The sequence below is a fragment of the Equus quagga genome, chromosome 2 (assembly GCF_021613505.1).
Source record: "Equus quagga isolate Etosha38 chromosome 2, UCLA_HA_Equagga_1.0, whole genome shotgun sequence".
Lineage (NCBI taxonomy): Eukaryota > Metazoa > Chordata > Mammalia > Perissodactyla > Equidae > Equus > Equus quagga.
Genome location: NC_060268.1, coordinates 92,963,447 through 92,985,575, shown reverse-complemented (window position 1 = coordinate 92,985,575; position 22,129 = coordinate 92,963,447). Strand labels below are relative to the sequence as shown.

The 22,129-nt window shown below is 44.9% G+C and overlaps 1 protein-coding gene across 1 annotated transcript in view; it reads left to right on the top strand.

The window, feature by feature from the left end:
* Nucleotides 1-22,129, top strand: part of CRTC3 (CREB regulated transcription coactivator 3) — a 94,467-nt gene that overhangs the window by 68,548 nt on the left and 3,790 nt on the right. The window contains exons 7-14 of the mRNA XM_046653052.1: nt 3,880-3,915; nt 6,521-6,606; nt 8,375-8,424; nt 13,365-13,582; nt 15,936-16,234; nt 20,263-20,463; nt 20,548-20,628; nt 21,871-21,973. Of these exons, the coding sequence (XP_046509008.1) occupies nt 3,880-3,915; nt 6,521-6,606; nt 8,375-8,424; nt 13,365-13,582; nt 15,936-16,234; nt 20,263-20,463; nt 20,548-20,628; nt 21,871-21,973 (1,074 nt within the window). The remainder of the gene's footprint in view (nt 1-3,879; nt 3,916-6,520; nt 6,607-8,374; nt 8,425-13,364; nt 13,583-15,935; nt 16,235-20,262; nt 20,464-20,547; nt 20,629-21,870; nt 21,974-22,129) is intronic.

Genomic DNA, 22,129 nt, shown 5'->3' with positions numbered 1-22,129 from the left:
AGAAAGTACCTAAAAAAGTGATTAATTGAGTGAAGTGTTTATGCTGAGTGATGTAGGCTCTGAGGGAGGAGGGGAGAAAGGCAGAAAGTGTGAGTAAGGATGAATAAGGAAGGCAAAGGGTGCAAGTGTTGGTCCTGGTAGGCAGAGCCCTAAGAAAAGCAGAAAGAAAGAAAGAAAGAAATCCTGGAGCAGAGTTCCTGGGTGGACTGGAGAATCATGGTGGTCACTCCTTTTCAAATCAGCAGTTAGAAATTGTTGGGCCACAGTATCTGACAACCATGGAAGGTGGGCTGACCTCCAGCCCGAATGTCTGAACTGTGTGCCTGCGTCTGCATAGTTGCCCTGCAAGTATAGCAGAACTCAGAAACACATCCAAATATGGATGTGTTTACATGGGAAAGCCAGTGTGTTTAAAATATTATTCAAGTCTCCAAGGATAGGAATTATTTCTGGAGAATTATATTTGTTGGTGAGAGCTATTTTAAATAGTTTCATGTATTTTCCCCTGTAATTCATTAAAATTTTTTATTTTCTTTCCTCTTGGATTTTAAAAATATCAACTAGCTTTGCAAAAAGGTATTTCTTATTATAGGACCAACCAAATAAAGTCAAGATTAAAAAAGTGATGGGAAAATTGAAACCCAGAATTGGGTTCCCTAGCAGAAGCAATAATAACTACTCTTTTCCTGGGAATCATTCCTGAGCATAATGATGTAGCCTCAATTAATGTTCCCACTGTTTGTTTATTTTTTTGGTTGTGAGCGGATGATAAGAGAGCATCTGCTCATAGCCTAACTACATGAGCAATAAACGATGATACATTCATGAGTAGAGGTTTGTGTCTCAAGAAAATAAAGCCATTAATCTGATACATGCTTAGTAATTTTCATAATATTTATTGAGTTGCATGACAATTAGGCATAAATGGTAAGCAGTTGATATGAATGACAGAAATAAACTTTTATTCAACGAAACAAGATTTTTATAATTTCTCTCTTCTTGTTTAATTATCCAGAATCTATAAAGAGAAATGTTGATCATTTCACACACACACAGCCGGGCAAGTCTAAGGGGCTCTCTGTGACACTTGACCTGTCCCATAGCCCAAGACTGTCTCCTGACTCCCCTGCGCTCATCGCCTGCCTGTGGAGGAGGAGTCTGGGGCATCCGTATCCTTTCAGGGAGCAGTCTAGAGCTCAGGGCAGAAGAGTGCATGAGAGCTGGAGATGCTGACTGTTGCCAGCTTTGGGAAGGACAGCCCTGAGCTCCTCCTCTGGGAAAGCGGTGTGCCTGGACCTCGATGACCTTTCAACAGATCATTCAACACTTTTTGTTAGCTCTCCCCTTCATAGTTAAGGAGAAAGTTTAAAATGCAAATAGCGACGAAAGTAGTGAGCCTCTTAGTGACCCTTAATTGCACAGATAGGAGGGAGAGGGGAAGGGCACAAGCACCCCACACCTAAAGAGAGGCAAAAGGTGTCACCAAGGAGGCAGGAGGGCCCAGAATGGGGAGGCTGAAGCATCAGAGGGTTCTTAAAGGACGTGCTGTGGTTAAGGGATCTACCTCTGGCACCCGTCTACTGAGCAAATCAAGACTGTGCTGGGAGTTCTTTCAGAACTGTGTTGTACGGGAAGTCAGCCCTCTGGGGCTGCGAGACCCAGAGATTTACTGGAACACAGAGGCAGCCTTGGTCATTGCTGTCCCATCCCCTGCAGGACTGATGCGAATGAATTTTTTCTGTTTCCAGATACCATGTCACAACTTGTTCCTTTTTGTTTTTAACCCTTCATTCATAGTCGTATCCTATGATGCTTTTTATCCAGTAGTAAAAATCGAGGCTTGAATCTTTTGGTTACATGTTAGCTCGGGCCTAACATATCAGTTACCACCACCACCATTCTTCTGGTCACCAGAACTCAGAACCTGGGAGTCGTCTGTAACTGCTCTCATTCCCGTGCCCGTCACACCTGTTCTGTAGCCCAGTCCTGTTCATTCGATTCCTTCAGGGTGCCTCAAATTTTCTATCCTGCCTCCTCTTTTCTATCTTCATTGCCAGTACCCTATTATGTTGGTTTCCTACCTGGTCCTGCTGCCTGTAGGCTTTCTCCTTGCAATCCATCTCATTCTTTGCTGCACGAACATGCTCTCCAAAGCTTAGCTGTAATCATGTCACTTCTCTAACTGAAACCTCCTGTTCCTGACATCATGCCAAGTTTCTGGCAGCCTCCTTCAGTCCAGCCTCACCTCCCATTCCTTCCTCCTGTCTTGTGCTCCAGCCAGACCACACCGTTCTCTGCCCCTGCTGTACACACCCTCCTCCCACTCCCCCTCTCTTTGCACTGGGGCATCCCCTTCAGCCTCACTCCCAAGGGTCTAAATCGCTCCAGGTACAGCAGTTTGGACATTCTGAAGGCACGCAGGCCAGAGTTCTAGTCCTGGAGTTCTAGTCCTCATCATTATCCTTCAGTGCCATCTCCTCCATGAAGCCTTCGTTCTGTTCCAGTCTGATGGAGAGGGTGGCACTAATGGGGTATCTTGTGGGATAGCTGCTCACCGCTCAGGCGGTTTCACACGGTAGTCCTCAGGTGAGTTCTTATGCTCCAGGGACAGATCAGTCTTGCTTTGAACTGAAAACTGGCCTTTCTCATTAAACCCAGAGGGATTGGTATCTCGACAATGAAGAGATGCTTCAACAAACCATACCAGAGGGCTGTATAAAACTTGGTTTTTTATTTGTAATAGGGTAATCACTTTTTAGTGATCAGAATGGTCAGGTTCCCTGCCCTTTTCCAACATGAGGTCCTAGGGACACCACAATATGCATCAGAAGCTGCTTTTCCTCTCCTCTTGACAGTGCCATTGCAGAGCCACACCTTCTGTCTCTCTGCACCTCGTTTTCTGGTGTTCTTCTGCTCACATTCCCTTTCTTTAGACGTGTTAAAATCATGATTAAGCTATTGCCTGGTCCAAGTTTCTCCAAGAGTGAGAAACCTTCTGTAGTAGAGTCCTCTGAGGCGGTTATGAAAAATGCAGATTCCTGGGCCCATTCTCACACCTTCTGAATCAAAATCTTTGAGATTTGGGCCCATGAACCTGCATTTTAACAAGCTAACCCAAGTGGTCTTTATGTGCACTAATACGCAGTTTTCAATCACTTAGATTCTCTTTCCGTAGGCCTGAAAGAAATTCTGTCTTTAGGAACGTGCTTGATTTACCCGCCTCCTAGTGCTCCTGGGGATTCCGCGTGTTGCCCGACTCCTGGGCTCCACTGCAGTCTGGTCTCTTCCACCTGCGTTCTAGAAGGTGCTGCCCTGCTCTGTCATCTCTCCCACACAGCATCGCCTGACCACCCCTAGCACTTACTCAGTGCAGGAACTTAGTTAATATATGTTGAATGAATGATTGTAGACTAATAAGGTTAAACTTATAGATTAAGCTTATCCAGAAATGTATCTAAACTTTAAATAAGCTACATTTGAAAATTTGTCCTGATTTTATACTGAAAGCTCATTTGATATATTTGATTGCTCCCAGGAGAATGCTAACATGCTATATTCTTGGCATAATTCTCTGGTTTTAGCTTAGAGCAATAGGATATACAATGCTTGGCATCTGTAATATATTTTTTAGGTGAAAAATACTTCATTCAGCCACAATTTATTCCAAGTCAAATTTTTAAAACTTCTTGAATAGCTATTCATGTATATTATTTAAATTGACTGAGACTCCAGATAAATTTCTTTTTAAAATAACTTGACTGTTTGCAAAAAGATATATAACAGTATACAACATGGACTTTTAAATCAGAAAGAGTTACTAATTCATGAATAAATAAACATGAAAGCACCACATAAAAGTGTTTTTTTCTTTCCCACTAGGTTTCTGTGATGGTGAGAATGACGCACACGGGGAAGGTATGAACTGATTTCGCCTGCCTGTGCCGAGTGGAATACTGACTGCAGTGTACATACCTTCTTTCAGTCTCTGAACTAGTTAATACTCATGTTTTTAGGACTTCCCCAAATGCTGCCAACTGCTGATTGGTTTACTTTCCTGAGCTGCTCTATAAAATTAAGGCTAGCCATGATCAAGGCCATGAGAAAGAAAGCGTGTGGTTAGATTACAAGGCTCCTCATCATTGGAGTCCCACAGTCACAGTCACAGGGCTATGTGGAGAAGCAAAAGTTGTAATAACATGAAAATATTAATGAGTTGGTCACTTAACCCATCAGTTATTCCAGTATCCTTCCTTCCTCAGATATCTCTTTGCCAGTTTAGAAAGTTTTGTGAGTCAGTAATTGACAGATATAAATAAACAGTTTGAGGAAAATGCAAATTAATTGCAAAATGAAATTGCAAATCTTGTAGAAGAGTTTCATAAAGCTAATGAAGTAATGTTGGAGATCTACTGAAATGACACTCAAAGCCATTGACAAATGAGGGTCTGACACAGTTCATTTAATCATTCAGTATCAGGCACTGTTTCCTTTTCCTGAAATCTTTATAATCTGAAATTTAATTTTCATAGTCTGAAAGTGAACAACTAAATTAGGTTTATATATCTCAGAGATGAGGACTCACAGGGAATATGTAAATGAGGAACATCTTGTGCCAGGGCACAATTCCCTGTCATCATCCTGTGTACTCCTTTCCTGGGCAAGCCACTTTAGGCCAGGAATAAAATCTTGAAAAGCTGAAACATCAGTAAATATCTAATCCACTAGGACAGAAATAAAGAAATGGCTTCAAGGTTGTTTGCATTCCGCCAGTGAATTCTTTGAAGAATTCCCAACCAGTCTTGGATGTGAAAAGAGACTAAAAACAATAAACGTCTCTAAGGAAACAGTACCCTTTAAGGCATTAGGATCTGCCCCAGCCATCTTCCTGTGACCAGACTCGTATGAGAGGCAGCCTCGGGTCACAGAGCCACCTCTCTCAGCCCTTGAAACTTTTCCTATCATCCAACAGTACCTTTCAGAGCAATTTTCTGTTCCTGACTCTCTGTGTTGCTGTGTGAAGGCTGTCAAAGCCATCGTCCCTGTCCTCCAGTCTGCTGAGAGCCAGCTGTGGGGCCACGTGTGCCAGGCACTGTTTTAAGCACTTCCCAGCAGCGAATAAAATAAAGGCCCTCCCTCCCGGAGTTAATTTCTGAAGCAGTTTATATGTATTAACAATTAGACAAGGTAGCATTTGAAGGAAAGGAAGTCAAACAAGGATATTGACAAAATAAGCTTTCCAAAAGAGAGCAATGTGACTATCAGGATTGAGAGAGCTGGGAACACTGATGAGCCCTGGAATACGTGAGCGTAGACGCCTGCTGTGTGATGGTACCTAGCAGGCTAACTGTAAAGAGCATCACATTAGGCGCAGAATTTGCTCTGAAATTGTGGTCTCTAAGTGACTTTTTTCTAGGGTCTGCTATCCTTGGGTAAACAGGTTATCCTGGGTGGCACTAAGACAGGACAATCACGACACACTGGAGCTTACGTGGTCACCAGAACCTAACAGTGTTTGTAGCTCTAAGAAGTCACCAGTGTCTGTAATGTTGAATCCCCTTCCTGACTTCAGATGCCTCAATTCCTGAGGGCTGGACCTTTTCTGGTCTCCCTCTGAGAACAAAACATTTTCCCTTTTTTTATGACTCAGCACTCCCGTTTTACCTAGTGTGAGTGAGAGTGTTAAAGCAGAAAGCGCCGGAACCGTCCCTGGGAACAGAGCCAGGTTGTTTCACAGCATTGAAGGGCCAGTGTGGGTCCCTTTAGCTGCCCAGCCTCAAATCCTCTGGGTTCTCGATTCCTCTTTATCCCCCACTCCCAGCCCATTTCCAAGGAGCTTCACTGCCACCATGTCTTCCCTTATAATGTCCTCTTCTCTCTTCGCTGCTTTCCTCGTTTCATCTCTCCTAGATTAGAGACATTAGAGATATTTCGTCTCTCCTAGATCGTGGGTCTCTCCTCATCCCTCTTCTTCCATTCTCTCCTTGCCAAGTTTGCGGGTCCACCCTGATCTGGCCTCAGCCTTCCAAACTTTATTTCCTACCGCTCTTCTTTACTTCCCTACGTTCCAGTTGAAAAGAGCGGCTCTACTCAATGGTTGTCACCATCTGCCCTCTCGCTGGACCTTTTTTCTTACTTTCCCCTCTCTGGAATGCCTTTTCTATGCCTCTCAAGGGCTTCTCTCAGTGCCAGCTCCAGAGGCCTGCCATGGTCTCTTCCTTGTTGGCACTTCAGCAGCACAGCAGCCTTTGCTCTCGTGGGCCTCCACTCGTTTCTCCTCTCAGTCGTGGGTGTGTATGTGTTATCCTTTTCCCTTGACTAGATTATAAATTCCTTAAAGGCCTAATCCATGTCCTGCTCGTCTATGCAGCCCCACGGTCATGCCCGAACACCTTCCCCAGTAGACAGTCAATAAATATTTGTGAAATCAATCTTTTTTTTTATAAAGATAATTTGTTTGGCCAGAGATGGGATGGCTGCCTTCTCATGCAATGAATGTGATGCTTTTTTTCTCCCCCTTTAGTTGTGTCTTTCCCTGGCCCATTGAAAGAAGAGAATCTGTTAAATGTTCCCAAGCCACTGCCAAAACAGCTGTGGGAGACCAAGGAGGTGGGTGAAGAGCGCTCAGCTATGTTTGTTGTCCCTGACTGTTTGCGTTTCAGAGGTCATTGTAAAATCCTGCAGAGGAGAAAACAAGAGGAATTGGGGAAAGAGGAAGAGAGGATGTCTGGGGACAAAGATAGGAAGAATGTACTAGGGAATGATGGTTCAAATAAAAATTATCACAATTGTGTTGATGGATTAGTGCAGTGATCTCTTGACTTCTTCAGTTTCATGTGAATTTACTCATTGAGAAAAACCTGTTAGTCCCTCATATTTCATTCATATTACTAAAAGCACAGAAATCTGGTAATGTCATAGGCAGACTTTTCTGTTTTGTAGCTAACACCTTCTACCAGTCACAACTCCTGTCTAGAATTGCTGGTTCACCAGATATTCCTTTTTTTTTAATCAAGAGCATTTGACCTGAGTCCACCAGGAGTCAGTAGGCAAGTCGTCTGTGGTTCCCGTGAGGCATTGAGTGTTTGTGTCCACATTGCACTCACTGACCTCCCCCATGGCTCTCTCTGTGAGCCGCACGGTGCCTGAGTTGGCCTTTCTTCCCAGAGGCAAGCTGTGTTGCCTTTGACAGAAAAGAGTTCATCTGTTGCAGCCCTTAGTGATGCTCTGCTGCAGTTGCTTGTGTTGTCTCCGTTCCTGACTGTCCCCGCCTGTTTAGGCTTCCTGTGGTCCGGTTCCGCTTCCTTCTGCCAAGTCTGCCAAAGTCATCATTAGCATTAGGATGGGCTTGAAGGGTCTTTTGTAAAAGCAAGAAGTATTTGATGTTTGATCTTTTGGGGGAAGAAAAGAGATATGATGTAAAGTTCCCGTTCTTAAACATAGGAGGAGCAGCCGCACTGTGGGAGGCACAGTGGTTTTAGGGACTTATGTCAGAGGACAGCTCTGTCTCCTGCAAAGAGGGCAGCAGTGCCCACTCTTCCCTGCGTGCCAGGGACTGCTCCCTGGGAAGAGGAGCCCCTCCCTCAGTTCTCGTGGGTCTGCAGTCCTCCACAGATCATTTCGGGGAGACCAGCTCAGCCAATAGGTTCCTTCATTTTTTTCAGCATACATTCATTGAGCACTTATTGCCAGGCATTCCAGGTGCAGAGATACTGCAATAAAGAAAAAATAAGGGGCTGGCCCCGTGGCCGAGTGGTTAAATTCCCATGCTTTGCTGCAGGCGGCCCAGTGTTTCATTGGTTCGAATCCTGGGCACGGACATGGCACTGCTCATCAGGCCAGGCTGAGGCGGTGTCCCGCATGCCACAACTAGAAGGACCCACAACGAAGAATATACAACTATGCACCGGGGGGCTTTGGGGATAAAAAGGAAAAAGTAAAATCTTTAAAAAAAAAAAAAAAGTAAGAATTCCTGCACCCTGGAGCCTGTTTTCTAATTGAAATATTTATTTTCTTCTGACTTTAATTTCCTCTTTCTTCACCCTGTTTTGTTTTTCTGTTTTCTTCTTTTCCTCTCAGGCCAATTGGAAAAGGAATGTTTATTTAAAAGCTCTATATGGAAAACCTTGGCCTTTTTGAAGGAAATAATATTCATCTAGAAGATAAGAAAGCATCAAATTAAGAAAATTTATTAATGTTATGCTACCCTTATGCCTAGAAAAGTCTGGTCAAAACTTAAATGGCTGCTGTGCGAGGATGCTGTTTGTATGGGCTGCTTTCACTTGTTCTAACTGGAGCCCAAGATACTTAGAAAGACACTTTTTAAAAATTTGAATTTGGCTTCACAATGTAAGCGCAGCTTTCTGTCTCTCCCCAGATGCAGTCCCTGTCAGGGCGCCCTCGATCCTGTGATGTCGGAGGTGGCAAGTAAGTAATGTTCTTTTGTTCATGGCTCAGAGACTGTCCTTCAGCTTTTCCCAAAAGGAAAGTCTTACTACTTTGTTACAGAATCTGGGAAACTTCACTTGTTATGTATAAATTGAAAGTCAACTGAATTTTCATAAAAACAGCAGCTCTGTTTTGGTACTCATATTTCATTTGTTTAAAGTAATTAAATTAAATAACTGTAATAACAAATAAAACCGCCGTAAATATGTTTCAGAATAACACCACTGACTCTTGGTAAACACACAGCTGGACTGGCAGAACAGAAGGGAGAGGGCTTCTAGAGCACCCACCAGCCTCATGCCTTTGGCAGGCTCTGGGCACCTGGCAACTTGCTTACGTGGAAGTTAATTAAGAGAGTTTCCGTGAGTGTACTTAAGGCCACAGAACTGTACACTTAACAGGGATAAATTTTTTTTTGAGGAAGATTAGCCCTGAGCTAACATCTTCTGCCGGTCTTGCTCTTTTTGCTGAGGAAGACTGGCCCTGAGCTAACATCCATGCCCATCGTCCTCTATTTTTTATGTGGGATGCCTACCACAGCATGGCTTGCCAAGCAGTGCCATGTCTGCACGTGGGATCCGAACTGGCGAACCCCAGGCTGCTGAAGTGGAACGTTCAAACGTAACCGCTGCGCCTCTGGGCCGGCCCCAAAAGGGATAAATTTTATTCTATGTATATTTTACCACAATGTTCAAAATTAATGGAAGATGAGTGAATAGGAAAATTTGCAATATAAAAAGTTTCTGTGAAGCCATTTATTAATTAATGTATTTAGTATTATACAACTTTACTTCCTAAAAGATTTGAGACAGTTGACAAAAATACATATAGTACAAAAAATTAGTAAAGAGGATCATGAGGAAATTGGGACTAAGGAAGAACGAGAAGATGAGAGAGGTAATGAAGCCCACACATTAACAGATGAAGCAGAGGAAACCCATCAGAAGACCAGTTAAATGATGCAGACAGGCAGTTGCAGGGGAGGAGCAGCGGCTCCCTGATGCTGTGACTGGCTGGAAGAACTCTCTCCCACAGGTCTTCACACAGAGGACCGCCCCTTGGGACTTGATGGGCAGTGTCCTGAGAGAGCACCAAGGGAGCTGCGTGGGGCTATTTATCACAGCGTCCCTCCGTGCTGTCCCATGGCTTGGAACCAAAACCAGCTCAGAAACAGCACCTGTTCCCAGGGCCAAAATAATGTGGTTTGAAAATGGGACCTTTGCATGATCTAGCTGAGAACAAGCACAGGTTTTAGAGGGTCTGTGGATGAACTAAACCTGTTTCAGACAATCCATAAACACTGTTTCCCCCAGTAGAGCTTTCTATGAGTATTTGCTAGCAGTGAGTTCAGGCCCTCACTATTGAGTACCTAGAGTGCAGACATTCTTCTCGGCTGGTTAAATATAAACTGATGTAATTAACAGCCCACTGAGCCGAGGTGAGGCTGACCTTCTTTTCAGAAAGTCACAGAGCCTGCCAGGACTCCCACCTGGACAGAAGACCAGCACTCCTGGGGGTGTAGGATGTCCCCACAGACAGGGCCAAGATTTTCCTCAAGAACCAGTTTTGGCTCGGCCCTCAGACAATGAGTGACCCAGGTGGGCTTGGGAGGCCGGGCTTGGGAGGCCTGCGTTACAGAGTCAGGCTGCAGCACTTTAACCCCTTCCCACCTGCCAAGTTTTACAGCAGGTATTTCTTAGGTAGTCGGTTTCTTGCTCTTACGTTAGAGGTAGAATTCCATTCAGTGACTGCTATTCGTTCAAGTATTTATTGAACCCCTAATTCTCAGCACTGGAGTAGAGCAATGGATGAACCAGGTCAAGTACCTGCTTTCAAGGGCTTAAGGCTCCAGTGGAGCAAGATGGGCAAAAACAATGAAGCAAGTAAATGTACTGTATGTCACGTGTTGGCAAATAGAATGAAGAAAAAGAGGCAAAGTACAGAGATGGGCACTGATGGGTGTCAGGGAAGGTCCTCTGATAAGGTGATATGTGACCAGAGCCTGGAACGAAGTGAAGGGGAGGAGGGCTCCAGGCAGAGGGACGGCAAGTGCAAAGATCCTGAGACAGCAGTGTACCTGCAGAGGAAGGAGGCTGAGGTAGCTTAGATCTGACTAGGGTAAGATAAGAATCATCAAAGGGTTTCAAACCAGGGAGAGCATCACCTGCCTTATATCAGATCCAAAAGGTGACTCCAGCAGGTAGTCACTATATTTGGAAAGTTACAACTTCTTTCTCTCATCTGGAGAGATTTTGTTTTGAGCATCAGTAAAGACCTTGTTCACATCGGTCACAGTTTCTCACTCTGCATCCTTGCTCTGTGCCACTGCGTACTTGTTTCTGCCTTCTGCCTTCCTCCCTCTGCCTTCACTCCCACCTGATTGCCCGTGGGTCTTTCTTCTCTCAGTCAGAGCTCATCTATTCTCAGAGTGAGCAGCTCTGGGTTCTCCAGTTTATTTTTCTAGTCCTTGACCTTGAACCCTATAACCAGTTTGCTACGTCTAGCCATCTGAAAGACAAGATACCCAATTCAGCTTTTCTACAACCAAAATCATCCTTCCTCCTCATCCATCCAGTTGGCCACCTTTCCCAACTCCCGTTTCTTGTCAGGCCTCCACAGGTGTCGCAGTCCTCCGACTTTCACCAAGAAGAGAAGCCATCAGGAGTGATGCTCAGCTTCCCACTTGCCCCTAGTTCCCCTCTCGCCATCCTTTTTTCCAGGTCTCAGAGACAGGTGTGTCCCTCCTGTTCAAGGCCGGTCACTTCCCCATTCCTGGCCCTTGTCCCCACCGGCCTTTCCAAGGCCTCTCTCTCCTGCTTACCCTTCCCACTCCTGCATTTTCAAGCTTCCCTCTCTAGTAGGTTTTCTCTCTGCATTTAAATGTACTTAATGATTCTTCACTAAAAAGTCCTTCCTTGACCCTGCATTCCCTTTTAGTTACTTCCTTCCTTCTCGTCCAGAATTCTCAGCCACACTTTGTGAAAGGATATTGACTCTTGAGCCTTCCTTACTGCTTGTCCACTCCTCAAGCCACTGTGGCCGGCCGTCCACCACTGCTGTTCTGATGGAGCTGTCCTCAAGTGACATCCCTGTTACATGTCTTCCTACATCACAGAAACTCACCGTCTAAAACAGAATTTATCTTACCCATACCACCTGCTTTTATCCCCAGTCTACTTGTGCAGCCCATGTTCCCTCTCCTAGTGGGTGGCTCCACGGGTCCCCGTGCCAGAAAATCAGGAGTCGTTCTTGAGTACTTCCTGAAATATCTCTGGACTCCTCTCTGTCTCCCCATCCCCATGCTTTCACTGTGTCTTGTTTGACTTTTCAGCAGCATCATAACTCACCTCTCTGCCTCCCGGCTCTGCTCCTTACACCCTGCTCCTCCCTCCCCCAAGTCTGCTAGCCACACTGTCCTAAGAATGAATTCATCCTTAAGCGAATTCATCACCTTCCGCCTGTTCCTAGCTAGCGGCACCTTCCTCCAACCGTTCTCCTCCTTTTCAACCTCACTGCTCTTTTCCTCAATCAGACCTGGAGCCCAGCAGTGGCCTTTTAACTGGTTCTCCCTGCCTCTTTTTCTGTTCCCTTAAGCCGTCCTCTACACTGTAACCAAAATCATAGTCATAAGAAAATGTCGTTTTCTTAGCTTCAACCTGGGCTCCCTATTTCCTGCAGTCTCTGATCCAGACTCTTCAGAACAGCATGTCATCTTGCCCTTGTTTTCTTACTTATCTGCCCCTCCCACCTCATCTCCTGCTACCCCATTTCACACACTGTCCTGTCCTTGGTAAGGCCTTCTCTTCTCTAGCCCATCCTGACGTTGACGACTCTTGTTTCTGTGTTCCCAGTGTCGCTTGTACCTAATGGTTATCCTACCCCATATCAGACGTGGCCCAGCATGTTTCCTTCCATATTGCAGTTGCTCGCTTTACCAGTCTGTCTCCTGCCTGCCTGTGAATCCAAGAGCAGTGCCTCCTCAGACGCGCACTGGGAGCCCCTCCCTGAGCCCCTCCACTCCCATGGAGTATAGAATCCAAGGGGCCACAGGGGGGACACCACCTGCCTGAGGGGTGGCCAAGAGGGATGCGGAGTGCGGCCAGAGCTTGGCTCATAGGCTGAAATAGCCACATGTATGCCCTGCGGTGCAGAACTCTAAGGAGCAGGAGAATTCTCAGCTTGCATCTGGCCTTCCAGGCTTTTAGGAAGGTATGATTTGTCAAGATAGAAACATAGAACATGGTTCATTTAAGGGTTTGTTCATCTGATTTATAACTTTTATAAATTTGAAGAGATGGTATATGGGCCTCCATGTGCACTCTCACTCCAGGCCTGCAGATGTTAGGGGCAGGCCTGACCACCAATGTGCACACTTTGCTCCCTGATCGTTGTACTGCAGTACTTAGCCTAGTGCCTGGCACACAGTGACCAACCAACAGATTTTGATAAATGAATGGTAGCATCTCTTTCTCACTTTAAAGTTTGTGAAAACTGTAACTGAAAAACTCTATCTTAGAAGTTATCTGGTTGATAGAGATTCTGGTTTTTTTTTTGAGGAAAGGTAATTTAGAAATCTAGCAAAAAGAACCTTATAAATACAAAGCAGTGCGTCACATTTTATATAGTACTTGATAAGTTTCAAAGTTCTTTTGCATCCGTAATCTAATCTGGTCTTGGGCAATAGTCCTGTAAAGTAGACATAGATGACATCCTTACTCCAGTCAAACAGGCCAGGAAATTGCTCTTCACAGAGGTCAAGCCAAGGACGCAAGTTCTCAGATGAGCGAGAGTCAGAGCCTGTTTGAGGACTTGGGTCCTTGATACCCACTGCTTTATTTGACAAGGAAAATATCATATGTGTACTATTCCCCAACAGCCAAGTGCATTTTAGAAAGTAACATTTACCTTTCTTTTTCCAGCACTTTTCCACACAACGGTCAAAACATAGGCCTTTCACCCTTTCTGGGGACCCTGAACACTGGGGGGTCATTGCCAGATCTAACCAACCTCCACTACTCCACGCCCCTGCCCGCCTCCCTGGACACCGGTGACCACGTCTTTGGTAGCATGAGTGTAGGGCACAGTGTGGGCAACCTCCCCGCTGCTATGACGCACCTGGGCCTCAGAAGCTCTTCTGGTAAGTATCCCCCGCTCAGCAAGGACTGTGCCGTGTCCTCTGGGCGCTTGATCCTGGGGGGTCTCGGCCCAGGTGGCCTGTTAGTGAATTGCTGAATGAGAGTGACTGCATCTGAGTTAGAGATGATAACCTCCCTGTTTTTGTAGCTCTTGACCCTGCTGGCATTTCACTTTGGTGATCTAGGTCTGCTGGATTTCATGAGCTCTGGAGCGGCTCTGCTGAACCTCATTCTCTGTCGCCTTCTCTAGCCCATGCGTGCTGGGGCTTGGAGAATAAGATTCAAGAGTCAAGAAAAGTGTCATTCTGTTCTGTTGGCTGAACAAATTTAGTGGCTCTTGTCAACATGTGATATTTTGTAATTACAGGTGTCTCTCTAGATCCCTGCAATTTCCCAATGGATTTCAAAAGAGAATATTTTAAATTTTAGAAAATTTATAATGGATACGGTGAAAATATTTATGCTTAATGGATATGTATATTAAATACAAATCTACCACAGTTCAAAATTACTGGTTCAAATTTTCAGAAGTGCTTAAAAATGCAGAATACGGCTGTATTAAAATGCTACCCATAATGTGTCTTGGTGTCACTGTAGGAGTCTGAGTGCCCCCAGCTCGGGCCCCATGTTGAAACATGACTATGTTTACTTGAACCCTGACCGATGTTCCAATTTCCCATTCAATTTCGAGAGAGACTAAAGGGGAAGTGCTTGCTGGTTCACTCTGGGTTCAGCAAGACTTGTCCATGCAAATCAAAACTCACCATCAAATGAGAGTGATCCCCTTTGGGGTAGTCACCTGGAAGGTTCCTATTGATTGCAGCGATGCTGCCATTGTGCAACATAATATTACATTTGAAGAATTGATTTCAGAGGCAACCTTTATTTTTGGTCATGTTATTATCCTTTTGCTATATATGTGTCCCTGGTGAATTCTCTGTAACAGGGACATCCAAGGTCACATAAGTGAAGCAGCACTGGCACTTGGCTCCCGCAGGTCTTGGGGAAGCTAGCATTCTCCAGTGCTGCCTTTGACACTTTGCTGCAGCTGAAAATCCCATGTTTAATCACTGGCTGTTACTTTCCTCAAAAAAGCATTATTTTTTCTGGAACATGTCAGAACCAGTGTCAAGTTTTAACAGTTTCTAACTACTCCTTAAAATGCATGGTATACAAAGTTGCACATATTTTTTTAAAGTGTTTGAGCTTTCTGAATGAATGAATGGTGTTTTTTTTTTTTTTAATCTAAATTCAGATCTTTAGCTCTGATTCTAATTTGAGCCAGCCGAATCTCTGCCCTTTTCATGGAGTTGAGTTGTGGGTTAACTAGTTAGGGTTTTATCAGAGACATCTTTCCTACCTTTTAAAAATAATTTGCCAGCTAAAAATGCTTTATTTTATCATTTCTTCATTTCCATAACGTTTATCTAACACTTAGTTTTTCATCAATATGATACAACTGACAGTTCTGCTCACCCCAACTGCTGGACAAGAATGATGGGCTGGGCTTTGAAACAGGGGCATTGCCAGTTGAGATACACAGCAGCAGCAGCAGCAGCCTTGTTCACGGAGCAAATCCACTCTGTGCCAGGCCCCGTGCCAGGCACCAGGGATCCAGCAGGGCATGGGACAGGGTCCCTGGCCTCATGGAGCCTGTGCCCTAGCAGCCTGTGTCATGGAAATGCCTTTCCCAAACTCTCTTGCTCCTGCTATAAAATTCACTACCCTCCCCACAAATAAAGCAAAGCGCCAGCAAGAACTTCATTTTCCCTGAATTGGAATAGACTGTGGTGAACAATTTCTCAGGAGCCGGAAAAACAAAAAGAAAGGAACCCGGGGCAGGAGACGTGAGAGTGTCCGTTCCTATGACTCCCTGGGGTGCTCAGGGTATTTAAAGGCTCCACTGAGGCAGCTCCCCCAGAGCCACGACCCTAGTGACAGGACATCTCTAAAGGCAGCAGAGGACCTGGGCAGTGTGCCTGGGACAGACACCTTCGGGACTCAACAGAACTTGTTGTACAGCCCTGGGGTCTTTTTCTGCGTTGGAGCTGAGCACACCGAACATTCGCTTCCACTAGCCCATGCTTACCTAGGCCTGCCCTCCCAGGGGGTGTACGTGCTCTCACTCCTCTTAAGAGAAACTCATCCTTGTCCCAGTGGCGTCTCTCTCTCCGTCTGAGCTCGTCTTTTCCTTGCGTTGGTCCATCTGACACATTCTCAGTAGGAAAGTTGCCCGGGAGCTCCTTTACGTACAGAATCATCGTCAGTACGGATGGTAGGAAGTTAAGTTTCCTTTAATCTTTGGAAAACTCTCTGAAATTATAGCAAGTAACTTGTGAATTTGTTGTCTCCCAGGTCTCCAGAGTTCTCGGAGTAACCCCTCCATCCAGGCCACGCTCAACAAGACGGCGCTTTCCTCTTCCCTAAGTCGCCACCCACAGACGTCCGCTCCCAGTGCCTCTGCTCTTCACCCTTCACTCCGTCTCTTCTCCCTTAGCAACCCCTCTCTTCCCACCACAAACCTGAGCGGCCCCTCTCGGCGTAGGCAGCCTCCCGTCAGCCCTCTCACACTTTCTCCTGGCCCTGAAGCACCTCAAGGTTTCAGCAGACAGCTCTCTTCAACCAGCCCACTGAACCCATACCCTGCCTCGCAGGTAAAAACAAACACAAACTCACAGTGGAACAGACGGAAGCATGTGGGAAATGGATAGGGTCCGTTACGCCAGGCGTGGTCCCTGAGGTCTCCAGTGCAGTCAGTTCTCACTTATATGTTAAATCAGAGAGAGCAGGAGTGTGAATAATTCAGAATGCATTAATGATTTCTAGTAGCAGATTTCTTGGTCCGATAGCAGATTACTCTTAAGCAAACATTGGACAGTTTGCAATCACTAACTCACAAAGTTGGGGTTGGGGGAAAGAGTAGGGCGTAGAGGATGCAATCCAGATATATCTGAGACAGCAGCGGAAACCAGGTTAGGATTTTTAAATTGGCATGGAAAATCAATAATTGATTCTCTAAGTTCTTTAAGCTGCAGGGGAACACCGAGGAAGACACTTAGAGCCTTCCTGAAGCTCTGATATTGGCTTAGACCTCCTCCCTAGTTAGGACTATAGATTTGAGAAACAATACTTTTATTATTCATGAAATACTAGGTATAATAAAAAGCATAGCTCCGTAAAAGGACCCAAAGAGGTCTATTTAGAAGGAGGCACATTTTGAAGTCATAAGTCTGTTACAGGAATTTAGGAGTTGAAACATCATATTTTAACTTGCTGACTTTGTCTTTGTTCTAAGCCCTTAGGATGGTTCCCTTACCATAACCATCAATATTTTTAACCTATTGGTCACTCTCTAGATACATTATAACGTCGTTTACTCACCACTTCGCTGTAAATGAGTGATGATTTAGCAAGGGGGAGTCAGAACACAGCAGCAGGAGTTAGCAGATCAGTTGTTAGTCACTCTTCACCAGTCGCTAACTACGGGATCTTGATTATATGAGTAATCCCTTCCGGGAGAGGGCGAGAGGATATTTCATAGTTGTCTTTTAATGGTTCTTCTGTGTTCTTGGATTGCCTTTTATTTTATTTTGCAAGATTATTTTATAGGATATAAAGAATACACTCTTAATTTCTAGCCACATTTTAAGGAGACTGTGGGGATAGAGAGTGTCGTCTTTCAGATGTTTTCATTTGTTATTTGCTTAATGTTTAGATTTTTAAAAATCCCAGTGTTATTCATGTACGTAGTTTAAAAAGTCAAATAGTTTTAAAGGGCTTGTTATGAAATAACAGTTGTCTTCCCCTCCCACTAACCATATTTCTTTCTGCCTAGACGTGGCTGCTTTCAACCACTTTAGCTAATCTCTGGGGTGTAACTGCTATTTCATGCTTACTTTGTTCTAGATGTTTAGTGTTAGGCAGTATCTAATGGCATCCTACATGGAAGATTAGGAATCAGTTCTCTTTCAACTCTTTTGAACCCTCTACACACACACACACACACACACACACACACACTCTCCTACTTACCCTCCTCATCTCCAACAATGTGGTTTGTTTTTCTGATTAGAGCACTACTCAGTGTTTAGTGTTTTTATAGTTAAAATAGTGTAGTCATCATTGAACCATATAGTAAACTCTGAAATAACAGTTTTTTTCTCCTGGGAGTTAATCAATGTCTCACTTTGAAGTTAATCTGGTTTTCTATGTGTGTGTTAATTATTGAATCCCAAACCTTCAGAATTGGGTAGATCTCTCTCAATACATTTAGAAACAACTTCTCCAGTAGCTTTATAAGAATGAGTACGTGTGACCTGGCATGCCTTAAATATGTCTTTATTCTACCCAACGTTTAATTAATAATTGGCTATAGAATTCACATTTGAAATAATTTTCTCCAGAAATTTTGAAGGTGTTAGTCTATTGCCTTTTAGTTTCTAGAGTTGCTACTGAGAAATCCAATTGCATTCCAATTCTTACTCCTTTGAATGAAATCTCCTTTTTTCCCCTCTGGAGACTTGTAAGATCTTTTTGTCCCTGGTGTTATGAAACTCCCAGATAATGTGGCTTGACATGAGTCTGGATATTTGGTTGGTTTCTTCATTCTGGAAACTCATATCCTTCATCTCTGGGAAGTTTTCCTTAATTATTTCTTTGATGATTTCTTCCCTTTGATTTTCTGTTCTCTCTTTCTGGAACTCTTGTTGTACAAATGTTGGACATCCTGGACTGTTCCTCTAATGTCCTTATTTTTTTCTTTCTCCTCTTTTCTCTCTCTTTGTCTTTTTTCTCTGCTTTCTGGAAGAGTTTCTCAACTTTATCCTCCAACCCTTATGTTAAGTTTTTCATTTCTGCTCTCATACTTTTAAATTGCCAACAATTCTTTTTTGTTCTCTGAATGTTCCATTTTTATAGCATCATACTTATTCCATGGATGCAATATCATCTTTTATCTCTTTGAGGTTTTCAGTGGTAGTTTTTGTTCTGGTTTCTCTTATTTTTATGTTTTGTAATAGAAATTTTCCAACTTGCATAAAAGTAGAGAACATAATATAAGGAATTCTTCTATACCCATCATCTAGCCTCAACAGTTATTAGCATTTCTGTAATCTTGTCTCATCCATATCCCTTCTTTTAAAAAATGTATATCAAAATACATATTGCAACTATTTTAATGGGTATTTCTAACAGATAAGGAGCTCTTTAATAGCCTAAATATTATAATGGTAATTTTGTTTTTCCTGACTACTTCTTCCTGCCTAGATTTCTCTAAGCTTCTCTTCTCAGTGTGTCTGCCTTCGTCTCTGAGTTTCATTCAGCTGCTTTCCTCATAGTCCTCTGATCCTTGGTGCCCTGCTCGTAGTTAAGAACAGTCACAAACAACCTGATTGGGAGCTCTGTGTAGATGGCTGGGCTTGTTGAGTGTGGTCTTCATTGTTGAGTCATCTGGCTCGGCCATTTCCTTGGGGAACCTCTGATGTTGTAAGTTTTAGGATTTTCTCTCAGGCTTATCAGGTGCCTGAAGGACACTTCTCCTAATCATGCACCTGGGTGTATGCCTGGACACCAGCATTCTGAGAGCCGAGTTGGGAAAGAAGGGTGGAGGGCTCAAGATTCGGAGGTGAGCTTTCTCATAAACCCTGGGTTTCAGGAGAGTGCCGCCTTCCAGGGTCTGGTATCCCCTGTCCCGAGACCCTTAGTGGTGCTCCCAGCAGAGGACAGCCCTCCAGTCCCCTGGCAGGCAGGGCTCCAGAGCCTGCTTGCGGCTCACCTCCACTTTGCTGAGGTCCCCCTGGCTCTGGCTCTGGCTTCCCCTGCTGCTCCCACAGTCCTGGTTCCAGACCCTTAAGGGCCGCTGTGCTGCAAATCCTATTGCCTCTTGGTTTTTCCCTGCTACTAGCTTAGCATTTGGCTTTCTCAGCTCTGCTAAGACAGTTGCTACTTGTCCATCTGCTTTTCTGTTTTTTTTTTTTTTTTAAGATTTTATTTTTTTCCTTTTTCTCCACAAAGCCCCCCGGTACATAGTTGTATATTCTTCGTTGTGGGTCCGTCTAGTTGTGGCATGCAGGACGCTGCCTCAGCATGGTTTGATGAGCAGTGCCATGTCCGCACCCAGGATTCAAACCAACAAAACACTGGGCCGCCTGCAGCGGAGCGCACAAACTTTACCACTAGGCCATGGGGCCATCCCCCCCATCTGCTTTTCATTTTCCATATTTTGTTACCATTTTCTTCTCTCCGTTTATCTTTGTCTTTGTGGTTTTTTTAGTGTTGTTTATTAATTTTTATTGTTATTTAATGTTATCTTAGTGTTTTTAGTAGAATTTTGGGAGACGGCAGAGTAAGTGCTTTTTTCAGTCTCCCATCTTTAACCAGAAGTTATGGCTTTAAAAAAAAAAAACATGATTTTCACTGAGAAAACTGCAAGGAAATTTGTGAAATTGGCTGTTTTTTGTTTTGTTTTCTTTTTGTGGTTTAAGACAATCGAAATTGTCATTGAATGGGAAATACTTTATGGGGAAGTGAGATTTGAGATATGCTTTGAAGGAGGAGAAAGAGGCTTCTCAGAGCATCGCAGAGGATACCATGGTGAGGAAGAGCTCAGGCTTTTCCTAATCTTAAAGGACTTAACCACTAGAAGCTCAGAAGCCACGCTGATCAGTGGCTTTGTTCGTTACAGATGGTGTCTTCCGATCGAAGCCCGCTCTCTTTCCTGCCAACAGAAGCTCAAGCCCATGTGTCCCCACCGCCCCCTTACCCCACACCCCAGGAGCTCCCCCAGCCTCTCCTGCAGCAGCCCCGCACCCAGGAGCCCCCTGCTCAGCAGCCCCAGGCAGCCTCATCTCTGCCGCAGTCAGACTTCCCGCTCCTCACGCCCCAGGTGAGTCCCAGCAGGAATATCAGGAGGGAACACCCATTTTGCCTTGAGTTCCAAGCTGAATGGTCCCCTCCTTATTCCCTGAAGGGCTCTTCTTTGACCAACTTCTTCCCGGATGTGAGCTTTGACCAGCAGTCCTTGAGGCCAGACCCAGCATTTACCCAACAGGTGAGTGATCGCCCAGGCCTGCCTCTTCCTTGGAGCAGGGACTGCCCCATTTGGGCCATCCCAGTGTGTAACCCACACCAGATGGACTTGGTACTCCACTTCCCTGATTTCAGATGTGCTCGGTGGCGAGGCGAACCTGGACTCTCCCCTGGCCCTAAGATGCTGGTGTGGCTGCCTTATTTAGTGTCAGGCCTCTGCAGAGAAACTGTTGGAACAATTGGTTCAAGAAGACTTCTGATGACACTCTAGTCATAGAATTGTAGGATTGTTCACACCAGAAGGGACCACAGCAGTCCACTAATCTGTCATGTTGAGGCGACTGGGACACAAAAAGGCCTCTGCCTGCAGGCCGAGTTCCTGTACCAACACGGTTTGTGTGTGGCCTCCTGGGGAGAGCTCGGTCCTGGTGGGGACAGGGGTCCTCCCCTAAGATATTTTCCTTCAGCCATTTCCTTTTGCTTTTTAGTTTCTCCCTAACACTGATCATTTTTAATATCCCGGGATGCTGTAGTGTTCAGTAAGTATGGATTGGTCTCTTGGCTGGATTAGGGAGAGAAGGAAGAGTGGAGCATTTTCCAGAACTTAATAATAACAGTAAAATAAATAAAGATAGATCTTTCCTGAGTAGGCCATGGTGGAGCCTTGTGGTAGGAACCAGTAGTCCTTGCCTCCCCGTCTTCTGAAGAAGCCGCTTTAGTCTAGGTGAGTCAGAAGGTGAACCAGTCCTCACAGAAGCTTTCTCATAGAGAGGGGCTTGCCTGAGGTTCCTCCCTCTGAGTGTGAGAAGAAAAAGTTTCCACTTTCTTGTTTTTCTAGACACCAAAGAGGAAAAAAGCCTGTCACTTCCTTGTTTACAGATGGAGCCTTTGAAGGGTTCCCACCACAGAGTTTGCAAAGGTTTTCAGTCTTGGTGAGACTGAGGAGGAAGGGTGTCTGAAACCAGAGGGGCCACTGAAACCATGACCACTGGTGCCTCCTGGGATGGCTTAGTGGGCCAGACCCTGTGTGAACGGGGACAGGTCACCAAACTGTGGACCTCAGGGACCCCTCCTCCACCCTAGCATCTGCCTCCTGAGAAGAATGTTCTGCGTAGGTTATCACAATGGCAAAGCACTCTCGGATCCTAGAGAGAACGGCCTCTAAGAGAGTTTTCATGTCCGGTTTTGCTCTGAGAGCACGTTGCACTCTTCACTCCTTGGAAGCAGAGATGGTCCCTTACAACGTGACCTTTGATGCTTCCAGGTGCCCCTGGTGCCGCAGGGTCCACGAGAACCCCAGGACTCGTTTCATTTGAGACCAAACCTGTATTCTAACTGCGGGAATTTCCCAAACACCGTTCTGACAGGTGAGTGTGGGCCACCACTCAGCTTCTTTGCTATTTTTATTTTGCTAGTTTTTAAAGATTCCATTGTAAGATAGTTTAAACAACAATATTATATAAAGCGAACCTGCAAGTCCCCCAGCTCAGCTTTACCTCTTTGAGATGCAGCTGTCCAGCCCC